This window comes from Rhipicephalus sanguineus, chromosome 8 (assembly GCF_013339695.2).
Source record: "Rhipicephalus sanguineus isolate Rsan-2018 chromosome 8, BIME_Rsan_1.4, whole genome shotgun sequence".
Classification (NCBI taxonomy): Eukaryota; Metazoa; Arthropoda; class Arachnida; order Ixodida; family Ixodidae; genus Rhipicephalus; species Rhipicephalus sanguineus.
The window spans coordinates 165,731,954-165,750,606 of record NC_051183.1 but is presented as its reverse complement, the minus strand read 5'-3'; the positions used below and the strand labels follow the sequence as shown (position 1 = coordinate 165,750,606).

At 48.9% G+C, this 18,653-nt stretch overlaps 1 protein-coding gene across 3 annotated transcripts in view; it reads left to right on the top strand.

Moving 5' to 3' along the window:
* The window catches only part of LOC119402460 (tumor susceptibility gene 101 protein), a 255,350-nt gene that overhangs the window by 188,475 nt on the left and 48,222 nt on the right, over positions 1-18,653 (top strand). For 2 of the 3 annotated variants that reach the window (XM_037669616.2, XM_037669615.2), the window contains exon 12: positions 1,451-2,670. The exons of the other annotated variant lie outside the window; for it this stretch is intronic. In XM_037669616.2, coding sequence (XP_037525544.1) covers positions 1,451-1,531 — 81 coding nt within the window. In that variant the 3' untranslated portion in view covers positions 1,532-2,670. Of the gene's footprint in view, positions 1-1,450; positions 2,671-18,653 lie in introns of those variants that run through there. 3 annotated transcript variants of the gene reach the window in all.

Here is an 18,653-nt window from a genome sequence, read left to right as displayed (position 1 = left end):
GAGCGCCAAGCAAGCGAACGCGGCGCCAGGCAGATCTCGAGGCGGTGCGCGCCCGCGAAGCCGCCGACAAGCGCGCGCCCGCCGCTGCGCTTCGCTCATGCTCCACCAACGATCCGACACGTACGGCGACGATCCAGGAGAATGAGAGAGGCGCTAGTTCCCCGCGCATCCCCGCGCAGCAGCCAATCGGGGAGCAGCGGCACTTCTAGCGCCATCTAGTGTCGATTCACACAAGCGCCATATTGCACACAATTCTATTGGACCAACGCCATCTAGGAAATGAGACGAGAAATGGTGATGACGACTCAGATTGTGTGCAGCGCCATCTAGAATATTGTCCCTGAACTGCAGTTTGTATGTACTTCTATGAGACAGCGCCATCTATTGCATTATACGGGAGATACTGCCGTTTGCGCCGGTGACGCCGGACAACGGAAACGTGACAAGGTTAGACTAAGAGGAGCTACGCCCCTAAAAAAAACTGAATTGGCGCATCAACAGAAAATCACGGGTATGCAAGCAGAGAGCGAGAAAAAGTATGCACGACAACCATAGAACATAGAGAGACAGACTCGCTGCTGATAATGTGTATGCACCGCTCCACAGCGGACTTCCGCGGCACGGCACGCGCCGGCCTGTAGATTGTGGAACTGGCTGCCATCGAAAAATGCGTATATCTGGCGTATCTGACATCGCCACGCATGGCCTGGTATATCTCGGCCTTAAAGGGGTAGTGCCACCAAATTTGTGGCTTGCGCGTTCTTTGCTGTAAGCGTTTCCTATAGCTCCAGGAGGCATGATGCACGCACCAAGATTCATGTATTCTCGCTAAATAATTTAATATCGCCTTTTGATGTGCACAACTTTCGGTTTCGGTTTCTGGGCGCCGAGGTTGGGCAGTGACGTAGAAGTGTAGGAGGCGTGGTCACGTGACCACACAAGGCTGTGACGCACTTAGCCAGGAAGCGATCGAAACTCGGCGAGTGATGTAGCAACCGATGCTTTGCCGGTACTATAGTGAACTAGAATATATTCTAGTTCACTACAGCCGGTACGTACGTTGCGGAAGTGGCGGAGGTCCGGAGGTCACTCACGTTACTACAGCAGATTTGGTGTGACGTCACTACAACTTTCGTTGCCCATCCTACAGATCTACGTCAGTGTTGGCGCGCTAGCGATGGGTTTCGATCGGGAGAATGGGCATTTAGGTACACTTTGGAAGTAAATTAAAATATATTCTAAACGTTTGCTGTGTCCGACCCTTCGTGTGGAATGTCCTTGCATACAGAGGAAACCCACAACAGGCTTCTTATAGCCTCAAAATTTGATGGCACCACCCCTTTAAGCTTTGGCCAAGTTGGTGCATGTGCACAAAGATTTAGCGCATTGTTGTAGTCATTTCACTGTGTTAAATGTCTCAGATTCACTAAGCTCATTGTGCCCATTGCAGCATGTTCGAGAGCTGTCGAGGAAGCAGTTTCTGCTGCGAGCCCTGATGCAGAAGTGCCGAGAAAAGGCCCAACTCCCATAGTCAAGAAATGGCCCGACCAACTCACAGCTTGAAGGCATCAGAGCCTGGAGCCCCTGCCGCACCAAGATGTCTGCGGATGGGACAGCATCGCAAGCAACGTCATCAAGCCAGTGTGGACTATATAGTTTATTCATGCAGAGAGCGCGACAGGAGGAGTCTGGTGCTAGTGGCTGCCAACCACAATGCTCGCCATCGTGGAATTGATGGGCAGAGCATGAATTTCCCTAAACTTCAACCATGAGGTTTGAAATGACTTTGTGGTCTCTTGCGTTGCTTCTGAAGCTTCTTTGTTTTTTGTCACAGATTGGCCAGATGGCTACATATTCTTACTTAACCTGAAGCTCCATCAGTGTGTGGATTCGAAAAGACAGTGGACAAATATTGTTGTTTGAAATATGAGAAATAAGTGCATGTTATGAGTCTCATTCGCTAAGCCAAATCATGGTTTTCCAACTACATATATGAAAGCATCGCAAGTTCGCTTAGCATGGGAATCGTAATGACACCAATCATCAACTTTAAAAACAATCTTATTAAAACACTTTGTTGAGTGAGTTGGTTTATGTCGTGATAAGAAAAAACCGTAGCACAAAAGGAACAAGGACAACACTAGAATAGGGCCAGTAGTGGGTCCTCGTGTCATGTTTGATATGTTTTTCTGTCTCAAAACAGTGTTAGCCTAGCACCTTAAGCCACGAAGAACAGTAAAAGAAGTTACAATACCCTCCACGTGTCCAGACCAAATCATTCTACCTATGGAGGCTTAATGACTGCAGTGCCATATTTCCGTCTGGTAATCTTAGTACATGGCAGTGGATGAGCCAAGAATATGTCGCCTGATCTTCTTTGAAACCTTTTTGCTGTGTACGAGTGCCACCAATCGATTTTGTAAGAAGACTCTGGCATCTTTACAAGTATTGACTCTTGTTTTTATTTCGCAGTGTTGAAGTTTTTTTGTTTAGCCTTAGTTTTATCATAGTCCTTGCTGCTGAAGTGATTACAACGCGAGCATTACAAGCCTCATTGATCGAAATCCGGTGCCGCTGTATATGGCATCATTATAAAGGCATGACATGGATAGCTTGTCTTCAGTATGGTTTGTCTTCAGTGTGGAGTAATAAAGCTTCCTTGAATTTAAATCTTCGTAAAAATTTGAAAATAGACTGCATTGGGAATGCAGCTGCAGCGAAGCAGTGGGTCTTCCACGTTGCTGCTGAGGTTTTATGGGCACAGAAACAAAGTACCCAAATACGCACAAGATTTATTGACTCGCCTTTTAAAGTAGAACATCAAGGTATTCTATTAGTCGCGCACTTACCGGAACTTAAAAATATGCCGACGCACTTTATGACGACATGACCAAATGCATGTTGCCGACCATTGCATCTAGTAAGTCGCACTATTTTTGGTGTTCTGCTTTATTTCATATTTAGGCAAGGCTAATTAACAAACTGCAAAAGCAACAAAGGTGAGCCAAAATTCTAATTAGAAAGTTGTAGATCGTTTTAGAAAGCGTCCGGTTTTCAATAAACTTAGTTGGAGTACAGTGCCCGTCCCGTCATGTCTTTGTGCTTGTGTTAAAAGTTTAGCGCTGGGTGTCTTTCAAAAAGAAAAATGTGCGTCACCTACTAGCCCCACAACGTGCTGCGTTAACCGATTAGGCAGGTTTTAGTGTTTTTCGGCTTACTGCGGGGGCCCGCGAAATATAAAAAAACATGGCTGATCCCTGCGTCATAGGAATCGGTATAACACGAAAGTGAAACGTGTCTTCACAGAAGTTGTGCTTATCGTGTAGTGATGTATGATAGCTTCTACAATGTCTATTGGTGTTTGGCAGCTATAGCACCGTTTGGCGTCGATGCGCCCATGTTGACGCCTAGTGGCATGTCTCCATCGCGACGACTAAAGCCCATGATCATGATTAAACCGTTGTGGTAGCTGAAGTTGTGAACATATATTTGGAATCAGCGAGTCGTGAATCGCGCGTAAAGATGACATCAACAAGCTCATAATCAACACTGGTACCCGATATGCACTTCAGCCACTTCTTCATAACGTCGTCAATTAAGGAGAGAAGCGGCACGGTGTGCGCTTACTAGTAATGGGTAACCGACGCCTTGCGTTCATGCATACACTACCACACTGCGCTTCAGCAGCACGGGAGGCTTCAGCAACACAGTAGCTTGAGCCGCAAACGCGTGCGTCCCCCTGGCCTCTGTCTCGCTCCACCAGGCACGACATTCGTTCGTCGAAATCGCGTCCTTTTTGCAACGCGTATTGCAGCAGTTTTGTTAGTCGGTGCTCTCGCAATCGAAGCAGTCGGCGGCGAAGAAATCCCGTTGGTGCATGTGGAACTTGCACTACTCCGATGAGACTGCGCACGCTAACACGAAGCGAAAGGCAAAGAACGTAAACTGCGCCTAGGTTCCCTCGGCGACGCCAGCGTGGTCAGTGACCTCCGTTATCGCGCGCAATCTCGAAGTAAGCGCTAGCAAATGTCGATCGTGACGCATTACTTCGTTTTACCTCTCACAGACGGCGGCACCGCCCCTCTCCGCTCCGCCTACCTACACCGACAACAGAGAGTACCGTGCGAAAGAGGATATGTGAAAGATATAAAGGCGCGTTTGTGGAGTGTCCGTCATCTGCCAAGTTGGCGCTTACCGTCGCGGCCGCAAAGTCGTGGGTTCGATTTTGAGCAGCGGATCTTTTTCTTAGTTTTTTTCTTTCTCACTCGTTGGCGTCCATTGTATCAACGTCATAACCGTGACGGAAGTACTTGGTGGACCCCGGCATAAAATACTTTCGTGTTAAAAAAACATCTAGCATCTTTTTATTGCCACCACGGTTAGAGCGTGATGAAAACAGCGCGCCGCTACGTTCGCGTTTCTTTCCATCCCCCTGTACCTGTGAAGGCCTGCAAGAAGCACAAATGCAATTAAACTCGGATGCAAACACGAATTCGTGAGCTTCGTGATACGAGCGGCCGTTCAGCGCCAGCTTCCCGTAGTCTACTTGCACAGCGCCACCTTAGACAGCGGCTAGTCACGGCCGTTGGATGAAAAAATTGCAGTGGCTTAGCTCGGCTGTGCCAGGATATACGTAGCATTAGCAAAGGTTCAGCTGATTATTCTGAGCTTTCCAGATTGTCTAGGATTAGCTTGATTGTCATGCTTACTGCTGCTCCAATGACACACATTCGGCCACATTGTTCAGAACCGGTAGACCTGGCGGCATGGCCGGGTAACGATACCCACTGGTAACGCTAAAGAGCGGAATGTTCTGCTTAACGAGAAAGTTCTTGCACGTTGTACAAACCCGCGCCACGGTTTCACGCCACTCAGGCGCCGCCACTAAACTCAACGTTTCACGCATGGCCAGTGGCGTACTAACTCGTTCGCGAGTGGGGGGGCTGGCGTCGCTCACTCTGTCCGCCGTGTATATATATGTACGGTGATGATATTCATAGAGCTGATCAGATGACTTGCTTATTTTTGTTTTAAATCAAGGAAGAATCTGCACAAACGGATTGTGCAGGCTGGGCCGCCCTATACCGCGACAACACAGCAGTGTTTAATAACATTTTGGAAATATTACCATGAATTTTAAAAAGTACACCCAAATTTAACCTGATCATCTGAGCATTGCATCAGCAAACTTCCCAGTTTTAGTTTGGCGTTGTAGATACGATGAGTATGAAGAACCTGCTATGTACCTTAAAGAACTCTAGTACCTTAAATTCTCACTTATTAAACAAAACATGTGGCTGACAAAGCAAGGTACTTCGCAGAAGTCTTCAGGATAAGCCGAGTGCCAGTTTCTTTACTGTTAGAGCCCTCTAATATAAAGTCTTTCTTAAGAAGAAGACCAAGTTCAGTCGAATAATGCTTAAGCAAACCACATTGGGCGGGTTGTGTATAGCTATAAGATTATAAATGACTACGAATCTATATACTAGGTGTCGTTCCTTCCCCTCCTACTTTTCCCAGCTTGGGTGGGGGCGGTGTAGTGGCCCTTTACTCCACCCCTCCGATTCCTCCAAGTAAATAGCCTACGTAAACTGTGTAAGCTCAAATTTTCCTTGAAAAAATGTGGGCGAATATAACATTAAACTACCCCGCATTGTTTCCTTCCGTATAGGTCGTTAGCTGTTAATGATTGGTAGAAATTTTCTGGGTCATGCTCACAGCACCTGCTCGTAAAGCGACGCAACAAATGACGCGTAAGGGATCCACCGCGTAATTACCACGTGCATGATTGCGTAAAAAATAATAATAATGAACTATTTTCAATACGGCGTATTTTTGGACATTGGTTCTTCGCTATTCGTCAAAAATTTTCAATGTGCCATAAAATCGCCTCCTTGTTACGCGACGTCACAAGTCTGCGAAAACTGGCAGCGTTAAAATGAAGTGTGCACAATAAGCAGCACATTACTGTGCTGAACAATAACTCATTTTTTTCGGAACAGCCAGACAGTGTCTCTTTCTGAACGTAATTTAAGAAGGCTGCCCGCCAATCGCATTGGCAGCGGCTGCTTATAGCAGCGGGCGACATGGATTCATATGTGTATAATAGATACTTTCAGTTGTAGTATAACGATGTTGAGCTGTTTTTGCGCCTGTACAACTCTCTGTGAACGCATCGTTGCTGACAAAGAGGTAGAGAGAGCGAGAGAGAAAGAAATAAACATTATTAGGAACAGACACAATCCTTTGCGGGTAGGCAGCCTTCTTAGTCCAGAAAACTGTGGACGCTGATCATCTCCCTATTCAGGTAGATCAAGTAACGGCCGGGGCAAACTTGAAAGCTGGGCTTCTCAATGTGCTCGAGTCCACTGCCTTGTTACAAGCCGCCAGGATCGCTGCAGCCTACCATATGATAAGCCAAGTGAAGCAGGCTAATCGGAGACTAAAGTGGGAATCTATTTTAGCTGTCCTGGCTAGGCACAACTAAAATACTGGACACTTCTGCACACATCAACTCACAGCAGCTTGAATATGGAGCAGTGGCGATGCTCTTCGTTTGCAAAGAAAGAAACTGAATTTCCTGAAAAAGGAGAGCGTTTGATCGGGCTTAAAACGTTTACTGGTTCTCGCCCATATTTGCGTCGCCGATTACTCAAATTTCAGGCCACGCAGAACAAAATAAAATCATGACAGGTTGCTGTTGTTATAGAGCCCCTGCTGAGCGATAGCCTCCTCTGCAATGCTCGAGCGCAAGGCGCACAAGCGTGGAATAGGCAGCCCGCACCACAGGGAGTCCTAAAGTGCGTGGTCATGACACACGGAGGAGAGTCGTCACAGCAGAGTCGTAGGATAAATTTTATTACAATAATACGTTATTGCTGCGTTCAAGTAAAACTTTGCCTGACTTGTTAGTTTTCCACTCTGCAGGCGACAATAACCACTGTCGAAAGTGGGGGGGGGGCTCCGCCCTCCCCCGACATTTCTCAGTGGGGGGGGGGGGGGCTAGCGCCCCCCTTGCCCCCCCCCCCCGGTAGATACGCCTATGCGCATGGCACTACTTAGCGGCGTCAAGTCTTTCATGTTTTACGTTTCGACGGGAGCCCCGTCTTCTTCAGGACATCACAATATTTACAGCGTGTGTGTGTCCTCTTATAGCATGTTGCGAGTGGAGGGGAAAGGACAGAAAGGAAGGGAAATAGGAACGTAACAAGTAACGGAGAAAAAGGGGGGGGGGGAACCACGACAACAACAACAACAATAACAGCAATACAAAAAAAAAGAAAAGTCAGGAAGGTCAGTAAGAAGGGTTTTGCTTGACGCGGACATTGTGTTCGTTTAGGTAGCGACAACAATGACCTCTGCGCACCCACCTTCCTCCAAACGGGCAATGTAATGACCCCGCGCATCTAGTATGGCACTTTCCGGTGTGGGGCCACGGGTGGCATTTTTGACGTCCTTCTTCGTCGTTTACCGCGTTGAAGTAATTGGTGGGGTGGAGAGTGAGGGCTTTCAGCGTATACTTTTCCGTGTCGGCCTGGGTGTAAGACCCGAAGTGGCCGGTAGTGTTGCCGCGTCGTCAATATTTATTAAGCGCATCGGCTCTTTTTGGAAAAGGAAAAGATGTAGAAAAACGTGAGGGTTGTAAAGGAAAAAGGCGGACTAAAAGCTTGTTCGTGTAATGACAGTTTAAGTGCAGTGCTGTACGGTGTACACTACACTGTACGACGTCCGGGACCACTTATCTGTGCATGCCGGCAGTGATTGAAGTGGCAGATGAATCCTGGTTAGTGAGATGCATAAGCTCAAGGCTGCACCGAGGAGCGCTATCATTCAAAACATTATTATGCTCGCACTGGGCGGCAAGGGGCCGGGGACTGATTAGAGAATGGCGTTTGCGCTTTTTAATGATCGTAATGCGGAGAGGGTTCCCGGGTGTTCATTTATTCCACTTTTTATCGTGTCGAATTTGTATGTAAAGTATGATTCACGTTGCTCCCTTTCTCTGGTTGTTCGAAAATTGTTTTCCAAGAGCGTAACCTTGATACCCTCGAAACTGTGATCTTTCAATGCGACATGTTTAGAAAGTGGAAGGCCAGGCAGGGAACGTACATGTGACCGATGGTTGTTGAATCTAATTCTAAAAGGCGTGTCTGTCTGGCCTACGTATTGCATGTTACATACCCCACATTCCAAAAGGTATAGGACGTTGTTTGAGTCGCAGTCGAGTGCACCACTTCTTTTGTGCTTAAAATTTGAGTGTGTGCTTTCCGCCACGGTTGTTGTCTGCATGTGTTTGCATACTTTGCATCTTCCTTTTCCGCAAGGGCGACACCCGATTTGGGGCTTTGTACCTATCTTTGAATTTATTAAATGATCCCTGATAATTCTTGGCCGCCTGTATACCAGAGGGGAAGTGAAAATTTTGGATAGTCGCTTGCTCTGTTCCAATATGTTGAAGTGTTTTTTTAAGATCTTATTAATGTTGGGTGGGTTGTTTGTGAAAGTTAATACAAGATTTTTCTTGCGCTGCTGATCGGTATCTTTTTGTTGGTGTAGTAAAGTCTGGCGGTCCAGATTTGCCGCTTTTTTGATCGCGTCATCAATGATAGCTGGTGGGTATTCTTTATGGAGGAGTACCTCGCGCATACGTGCGGTGTTTTTTTTTGGAAATCCTCAGAGCGAGAGCAGATTCTTTTGAATCTGTGTGCTTGAGAACAGGGAATACTGGTCTTGCAGTGGCGCGGGTGGCAGCTTTTGAAGTGCAGGTACCGTTGCCTGTCCGTAGGTTTTCTGTATACACTATTGACCAACGCGCCATCCTCTATTCGAATGTGTACATCCAGGAAGCGTATTTCAGTGTTAGAGTAGGAGTACGTAAAAGAGATGCTGGGGTGTGCTTGGTTAAATGCATGTATGAATTTGAGGAGTTCGTTTTCTGAATCAGTCCAAATCATGAATATGTCGTCTAGGTACCGTTTATAGAATGAAGGTCTGATATCACAGCCTGAAAGGAAATTGGACTCTACGTGATGCATGAATATGTTAGCGTAGTTTGGGGCCATTCTTGTACCCATTGCCGTGCCGCTGATTTGAAGGTAGTACTGGTTGTTAAATTCGAAGCTGTTCAGTTCGAGGACAAGTCGGGTTAAAATTTCAATTACCTTTTTGCTGGGATATGCGTCAGGGTTGTGGTTGCCATATGATTCTACAAGTGCCCTGATACCATCGTCATGTGGTATATTCGTGTGGAGTGAACTAACGTCCAACGTTACCAGGAATGCGCCGTCTGGAAATTTTACGTCCGATATTTCCCGAAGAAAATGGTTTGTGTCGCGCAAGAAAGACTCATGTGTGTGTGGTATGTTTTTGATTAAAGAGTCAATATAGCTAGATATGGGTTCAGTTAAAGGGGTCATGAAGCACCCCTTGGGCTTGTTCAAAAAACACATCCTGCGGAAAGCTGACACGGCTATGAACTGCTCTGCCAAATATTACAGTCGTGCGCGCCGCGTAATGGCCACAAGCGGAGCGCGAAGTTGCCGTTTCCCCAGGCACCCTCTTTTCAAACAGAGGCCGGTTCTCACTCTCGTCGGTGGGCGGGGCGTCTGTCCGTTTACGTCGCGGATCTGTCCGTTTACGTCGCAAGAGACATAGCATGCTTATTGGCCGATAGCCGACGTAAATCGAGAGCGGCGTTCGGATCAGATGCGCTTCTTGCCGCGGGGTGCCGCCACTTGCCGGCCCCGCACTCCTCAGTACACGGTAGCCGCACTCGCGCAAGCGAATCACAGCGGGAGAGCGATCGCGTTTCATGACGCGCGCTGACGTAACTTCTTTCCCCCATGCCATCCCTCCCTGTCTAGCTTCCAGTGCGCTCGTCGGCACGAGAAAAGAGAGAAAGCGCTGGGAGCGTGCGCAAAACCCCCGTAACTCCGCTGATTCTTGACCGATTCGAGAAATTTTTGCGGCAATCCATTCGGGAGGCAGTACACTCCGATACTGAGGTCATTAGATCATTACTTGGAAAAGTGGTTCATGACCCCTTTAATGTTCCCGTTCCTGATATAATTGGTCGACCAAGGTTATATTGACTCTTTAATCAAAAACACCACCCACACATGAGTCTTTCTTGCGCGACACAAACCATTTTCCCGAAGAAAATGGTTTGTGTCCCCCCCTTTTTCTCCGTTACTTGTTACGTTCCTATTTCCCTTCCTTTCTGTCCTTTCCCCTCCACTCTCAACATGCTATAAGAAGACACACACACGCTGTAAATATTATGTCCTGAAGAAGACGGGGCTCCCGTCGAAACGTAGACAAAATAAACAGTTGTTTTTATGAAGGCGCATATACTTTTATACTTATAACCTTGCGGCAACCGAAGTTACTCTTCCGTATTTAAACCTTATATATATATATATATATATATATATATATATATATATATATATATATATATATATATATATATATATATATATATATATATATATATATATATATATATTGTCACAACTCAAACACATCAAAATAAAAGAAGAGGCAGCCGTGGCAATATATAGCCGGCCGCGGCGGCTGCATTTTCGATGGAGGCGAAAATGTTTGAGGCTCGTGTACTTAGATTTAGGTGCACGTTAAAGAACCCCAGGTGGTCTAAATTTCCGGAGCCCTCCACTACGGCGTCTCTTTTTGAAATAAGTTTTACATACAAAAGAATGAAGCAAGTTTTAATTGGAAATAACTTCATATCGCTTTGTTTTACACTCGGCAAACAAGCGTTGCGAATCTCAAGAACCTAATCCATCCGAAGCAAATCCGAAGCCTGTACTTCCCATCATTCCCATGGTTCCATGGTGGTTGAAGCACCGCTCAAGGAGCCCGCGTAGACACTAGCGCCAGATTCCCCTCTAGGTATTATTGTAAGAAACTCTATGCTATAGATTAAGCGTTGAGAGAGGTGTTTGTGATGATCACAGTGCAGTGAAGCCAACTGTCTCTCGAACTGAACAAATGCTTATGAATGCTATACAAGTACATATATTATTCCGAATGCATTTCGGGCATTCATTCAACATTTCAATCCAATCAAGCAATAAATGAAATTATTTTGGGAACGATTTCTCAAAAATAAATCGGGATGTAAAGGCTTAAACATGTGAGCTCCAAAATAAGTAACATCAGTTGACTCACTCAATTCAGAACCTCAAGCACGACAATGCTATATTTTATTTTCACTACCACTTGCCTAATAAAGTAGGCCAAATACATGCGTCTTTGAATTTGCAGCAGACTTGTGATGCACAACTAAAAGAATGAAAATTGAGTGGCAAGCTAAACAGACCAAGGTGAACCATTACTGATTCACGAGCAGGTAGCTTCACACTCTGGTGCCTCGTGAAACAGTACGCTGTACCAAGACGCTCTGTCGAACAGGGTGGTGACCCGTGATTTCAGGAGGCGTTGCCCGTGGTGTGTAGTGTTTCAGTTAATTGCATTCAGCAGTACGACGATACCTGCTTTCTTCTGTTCTGCTGACACCCCATCAACCAAACATTCGCGATTAAATCATTATTTGGAAATTTGCAGAGTATAATTTCCCCGCACAAAGCACTACTGCCAAAATATTCAACTCCAACACTTGTCAAATGGGTGCCGCAGTACTACTGTCGGACTGCCGAAGGGGGGCCGGGCCCCTGCTTAAAAAATGGAGGGGGCCGGGCCCCCCGCCCCCCCTGACTTTAAGCCCTGAACAGCACGCGCGCAACGCACAGTGACCAGGCGGGGGATTCAAAATGGCGGCCACGCTGCCGCCAAGGCCGAGGAGGCGCCATCTGCCCTTTCAAAGGCTGACACCACTCTAAGCGGGGGCGCGCATCGAGGCACCTAGAGTGCTTCTAGGCACTCTAATCTCGACTAAAGCCCCTTGATTTTGAAAGTAGCGACACTCTCCTCCGCGCGCGCGTTTTCCTCCTCAATTCTCCTCGGATTTCTTCCCTCCCCTGGCCGGCCCGGTGCGCACGGCACGCTGAACCCTCCACTGGCTCGCTGCCGCCGCATTAGAATCACCGCGCGCGCTTGTTTATTCGGCCCTTTGAAGCATTAAATGAGAATCTGTCGCTTAAAAACCGTCGTGACGAAATTGGGCTTCCTATAGGACAATGAGGAGGAGGAGGAGGAATGAACTTTATTGTCAACCAGCAGTTTAAGCGCCTTGGCCTAGGCCTCCCACGTGGGGACGTCGAGGTCTTGCCTCTTCGCCGCCTCGCGGGCTTGCTGGATGGCCCATAGCTGATCGTCGAGGTGGGAGCTGTGCAGGGCAGCGCACCATCTCGACGAGAGGGTCTCGGTAGTAACATTCTGGTACTGGACGGCACACTCCCACAGCATGTGAGGGAGCGATGCTACCTGTGTCTTGCATGTCTTACAAATGTTCGTAGTGTATATGTCGGGGTAAATCTTGTGATATCGGGAAAGTGACGGGTAGGAGTTTGTTTGTAGCAGGCGTAAGGTAGTGGCCTGAGCTCGGCATAGCTTGTGGTTAGGTGGAGGGAAGATTCTTCGGGAAAGGTAAAATGACTTCGTAAGGTCGTTATAACTGTTGAGACGATCGCGGTCAACGCCCTCACCTATGCGGCCTCCGGCACGGTTGACTAGACCTCGTGCAGCGGAGTGTGCTACCTCGTTGAGGTTGGTGAGATGCGGGTGGACGTCGCCTGCGTGCGCTGAGAACCAGACGAGAGTAACTTGGTTTTCGTGTGTACGAGTCGTTTGGTGTAGAATGCGCAGTGCTTGAGGGGAGACTCTTCCTTTGGCATAGTTGCTGATGGCTGTGCGAGAGTCGCTTACAATTGTATGGCAGTTCGGATTAAGCATAGCTAATGCTATGGCGACCTCCTCGGCAGTTTCGGCATTTGGAGAGATGACGCTGGCTGCATGACGTAGCGTTCCGCCAGTGGTAGTTATCGCCACGAAGCGATGTCCGCCCTGGTATTCAGCCGCGTCCACAAAGCTGACGCCGTTTGTTTCTCCATAAGCTTTCATAAGGGACGTTGCCCGTGCCTTGCGCCGTTCCTTGTTAAATTCGGGATGCATGTTCTTGGGAATTGGGTCGATGTGTAAACAGGCTCGGAGGCTCCCTGGGATTGAGTGCTTATCCCCGTGCTGTCGATGATAGTTGATGCCGAGTTTATCCAATATGTGCCTGCCAGTTTCAGTAAGTGTGAGCCTCTCTAGGTGTGAACGGCGTTGGGCCTCAATCAGTTCGTCGAGAGTATTGTGCACACCTAATTGAAGTAAAAGGTCTGTGCTTGTGTTGGTCGGCAGTCCTAGGGCAAGTTTGTAGGCACTGCGGATGATGATATTGAGCTTTTCTTTTTCTGCCTTATACCAATTGTGGAAAGCGGCGACATATGTGATGTGGCAGATGACGAAGGAGTGAACGAGGCGAATGAGACTATCCTCCTTCATGCCCTGTCTCCTGTTTGTTACGCGTTTGAGGAGACGCGATGTATTGGCTGTTTGGCGAAGGATCTTAGTGACTGCCGTGGCGTTCGCACCGTTTGACTCGATAGTCATGCCTAGGATCCTGATGGTTGAGACCACTGGTATGGTGCCTCCATCCTGCGTATGGAGGTGGATCTCTTCGTAAGTGCGTTTTGAGGTGGAGGTCCGAAGGGGGCGACCACGGAGTGTAGGGCGATACAGTAGAAGTTCCGATTTGTTTGGGGAACATCTGAGGCCTGTATTTTGTAGATAATTCTCAACTATATCGATGGCCTCTTGTAACGCTGCTTCAATTTGACCATCGCTGCCCTTGGTCGCCCAGATGGTTATATCGTCCGCATAGATTGTGTGTTCAATGTCGTCATGTTCCTGGAGCTTCTGCGCCAGGCCAATCATGACCAGGTTAAAAAGCATCGGCGATATGACAGATCCTTGTGGGGTGCCCAAGCATCCAAGAGTGTGCTCGTCGGATCTGATGTCCCCGGCCACAAGGTACGCTCGTCGATCTGAGAGAAAGTCCCGGACATAATTATAGGTGCGTTCTCCGAGGTTAAGTTGTGAAATGCGCTCTAGTATTGTGGAGTGAGCAACATTGTCAAAAGCGCGCTCAAGGTCTAGTCCCAGGATGTCTTTCGTATGGCGGGATTTGCCATCGAGGATTCGGTGCTTCAGTTGGAGCATGGCATCCTGCGTTGACAGGTGTGCCCTAAAACCGATGATGGAATGCGGGTAGGCTGCCGTATCCTCGAGGTGAGAGTTCACTCGGTTAAGGAGCGCGTGCTCCATGACCTTGCCCACGGATGAGGTTAAGGAGATGGGCCGAAGGTTTTCGAGACTAGACGCCTTGCCTGACTTGGGAATAAGAACTATTTTGGCAGTTTTCCATTGTCGGGGGATGGACCCCTGGCGCCAACAATCCTTGATGTAATCGGTGAGCAGTTCTACAGATGGGTCGTCAAGGTTCCTCAGGGTTTTGTTGGTGACGCCATCCGGACTGGGGGCCGATCGGCTGTTCAGCTTGTGAAGGACGGTGTAGATCTCGGCTACAGTAAAATCCTCGTCTAGGGCGGCATTGGGTGACCCCGCGTACGGTGCGTGAGTCAGCGAAGGGCCTGTAGGGATGTACTTTTGGCAGAGTGTTCTGATTACGTGGTCCTTGCCGTATGCTTTGGTTTCATGGAATATTAGTTTGGTTAGCCGGTCTTGTTGATGAGTTCTGGTTGTGGTGCCGTCGAGAAGGTGTTTGAGAATTTTCCACGTACGCGAGGTATGGAGTTGGCCGTCCAAGGAGCTGCAGAGTTCTGCCCATTGCTGGTGATTGAGAACCCGGCAATGTTCCTCGATACTCTTATTGATTTCAGATATCTTCTTTCTGAGTCGTTTGTTTAATCTCTGTCCCTTCCAACGATTGAGGATAGAAGCCTTGGCCTCAATGAGATGGGCGAGTCGACTATCCATTCTTTCAGTCGGGACGTTGGTTTGAATTCTACGTGTAGCCTTTTGGACATCTTCCTGAAGACTTCGCGACCATGATTCGATATTCGAGATAGATGAGTCGGTCGGCTTCGTTACGCGGCGTTTGCGGAAAGCGTCCCAGTCCACCCAGGTGAACTCCCGTGGTGTCGTTGGCGAAGCTGTGAGTTGTGGGATTCTGATTTCTATAATCGAGTGATCACTGCCTAGGTCCGAGTGGGTGTTGCGCCACTGAGCATTCACCGTGTTTTTCGTGAAAGTGAGGTCGGGTGTCGTATCTCGGGCTGTGGATGTGCCGAGGCGTGTTGGGAAGGACGGGTCGGTGATCATGAGAATCTTGCCATAAGTTGCGGCCCTTTATGGAGCTGTGTTTATAACCCCAGCCCGTTTGCGGGGCATTGAAGTCACCGCCAATTACGAGGGGGTTGCGACCGGCGACGTTAAGAGCTTTCTTGAATAGTGATAGGAAACGGTGCTGATGCTGTTGAGGGGCATTGTAGACATTCAGGATGAAAATGCTAGTTGCACGCCGTTTATTTGGGATCAGTTCGACGAGAAGATGTTCCGTGCGACGGTCGTGCAAGTCGTGCTCGATTACCGAGATTTTCTTTCTAACGAGTGTAGACACTCCGTGCTGAGAGGTTTCCGCGGTGAGAGACTGGTAGCCAGGAAGGGTGACTGGAGCGTTGTGTGTTTCTTGGAGCATGAGAACGTCTGGTGTCCGAGGTAGTGTGTGAATGTGTTGTCGTAGTACGGGTTGTTTGTTGAAATAGCCTCGGCAGTTCCACTGCCATATAACCATGTCCGTATTAGCAAGAGCCATGATGGTGGGTGGATGAGACCGCCAGTGGCTGGGCGAGGGAGTGTTGATTGACTCCACTCGTGTCCATGTCTACTGAGGGGGTGACGGTATTGACTGCTGCGACAACGCTTTGGAAATTGCTCTCTAGGGCGGTGACCCTTTGAGTGAGTGCGAGCATTACAGTCTGAAGATTTTCTACGGCGCCTTGTAGCGACGTGAGCATGTCTTTGATTTCCGAACGTGCCTGCCCTGTGAAGCTACCGTCCTGCTGTCGGAGGGCCCTCTTCTTGGGAGCTGGCGTCAAGGACTCTTCCGTCAAGAGAGAGCTGGAGGTTTCTGGGGGTTCAACAGTGGCCTGGGACCTGTCTTGTTTGAGGCTTTGCACCTCCTGTGTGAGTTTATTTATTAGGTCACGCAAGGCTGCGTTCTCTTTTCTAAGTTCGTTAATAACTGCGTTGTCTGCTGGTGGTGTAGGTGTGGGGGTTGCTATCGGACCCTCTCGCGAGACGCCTTGCACAGCCTCTGCGAAGCTCACCTTGTCGGTAGTCGGGTGGCCTCTTGGTGTCGATCGGGATCTTGACCTGGATCGGCCAGCTCCAGGGCGGGAGCGAGATCTGGAGGGCTTCTTGGATTCCCTGAGAGGGGGGTCGTTCGGCTGAGTAGAACTCTCTTGCGCCATACGTCGTTCCCAAAGTCGTTTCCGGATGACATACGGTGTCTTGTACTTGGCGTTACACGTTTTGTCCGCGGTGAGGTGGGAGCCCCCGCACAGAGTACACTTGAGAGAACACTGGTGTTCACGGTCTGGGTTCCGAACTCCACAGCATCTGCAGATTTTGTTGTCCGGGTGCGGGCATACGTCCATGCGATGCCCGAGGCGACCACATTGGTAGCATATATCGATTTGCTTCCTGTAGAGGGAGCACGGGATGAGCGTCGCGCCGTAGCGGACAAGGCGTGGTACTCGTGGACCGTCGAATGCGATGATCACTGCTGTGGTAGAGGCAATGCGCTTGGCAGCCAGGGCCAGAGGGTTACGGTCGTTAACTATGTTGGCATCTATCATTTGGGCATTTTCGGTGAGGGGTATACCGCGGATGACCCCTTTCGTCGTGTTGTCCGGGGCAGCCTTGTAGGCGTTGATCTCGTGAATGACACCGTTCACTTGTATAGACTTCATTCGAACATACCATTCGGCATTGAGTTGACGTGGCGTACTGACTACGACGATATTTTGTTGCACGTTAGGACAGATCGTGTCGTGTTGTCGTTCTTCGGGGGTGAGTTGTGTAGCTTGAAAAATGGCTGCAGTCACGGTGAGGCTGCCGACCTTGTTGATGTTGAGCCCGCCTTTCGGTCTGACGATAATCCTGATTTCATCCTTGGGTAACTGGGGCATGCGGCCTGCCTTGAGGACCTGCGACTTGATGTTCTTCTCAGGTTTAGAGCTGGAAAGAGAGTTTTGTGACGAGGGGGCGTTGCCGAGAGGTGGGTTCTTGCCACGTTGCACTTCGGAGCGACGAGAGCGGGCTGTCTGCCATCCCATTTCGGCGGTAAGTTCATCTTGGGATATGTTTTCTCCAACCACGTGAACTTCCATCTTCCGTTCGCTGGGGTGCACGGCACGTATTCGGTTGAAGAGCTCGCGCGGAGACACGCCGCGCAGCCGGCGCGCCTGTTGGCCGAGCAGTTGGCGCGCACGCCTAGGCTTAGCGTGGCGTCGGCGTGGCTATGACACGAAATCGTTCGTAGCACTGGCAAAAAAGGCAGCACACCTGAAGAATAGACGTCCTCGGATTCCCCGTAACTTCACAGATCGGTTGGTATGAATTGTAGGGCGGAACTCATGAGAAATCGCTGCGAAATCTGTTGCAAAAACCAGAGCCGATGTGGGCACGCCCGCACACCTCGGCGATCGCAGCGCCTTCTCAGGACATAATGACAAATATATATTTTTAAGACGCTTCGATAAATACACGCGAATGCGTTTCGAAAAAAAAACGAGTATACCAACTGCTGGCAGAGCGGTTTACTTCCCCGTCGCCGCTTCGGCTGTCCGTAACGCGGAGTTGTATTAAGCGCATGTAATGTATGCAGCATAAAGTATAGTCGAGAATTTCGTTTCTAATTGTTGTCTTGATGAGCTCAAAGAAGGTAGCCAAGAAGAAATTCGGTGGTTTACTTGAATTGCTCGAAATTAGTTGGCCGGAAGCCTTTTTGTGCCAATGCCGCTGTCAGACACGTGCGCACGAACATATATATACACATGCGCGTACGCACGCAATACAGGCACACAGGCACGCGCATACACACACGATACACATACACACATGCACATATACACACCCGATACAGACACGAACGAACGCACATAGACACACGCGCGTACACACGCGCTACAGACACACGCACATACATACACACGCGCATATACATGTGATAGACACGCATGCACATACATGCACACGCAATACAGACACGCACATACATACGCACGCACGCCCGTACATACATGCACACGCGATACACGCACCCATATACATCCACACGCGGGTACAGTCACGATAGACACGCATGCACATGCATGCACACGCAATACAGACACGCACATACATACGCACGCACGCCCGTACATACATGCACACGCGATACACGCAACCATATACATCCACACGCGGGTACAGTCACGATAGACACGCACGCACATACACACGCGCCAATATACACAAGCGCACGCACGCACAGGCGCACACATACACACACATACGCGCGCACACGCACATACGCACGCCCCAATACCGACATGCAAACACACGTACGTGCGCGCACGCACAGGTGCGAAGACAGATACACAAGCGCACGCACACCATGGCGC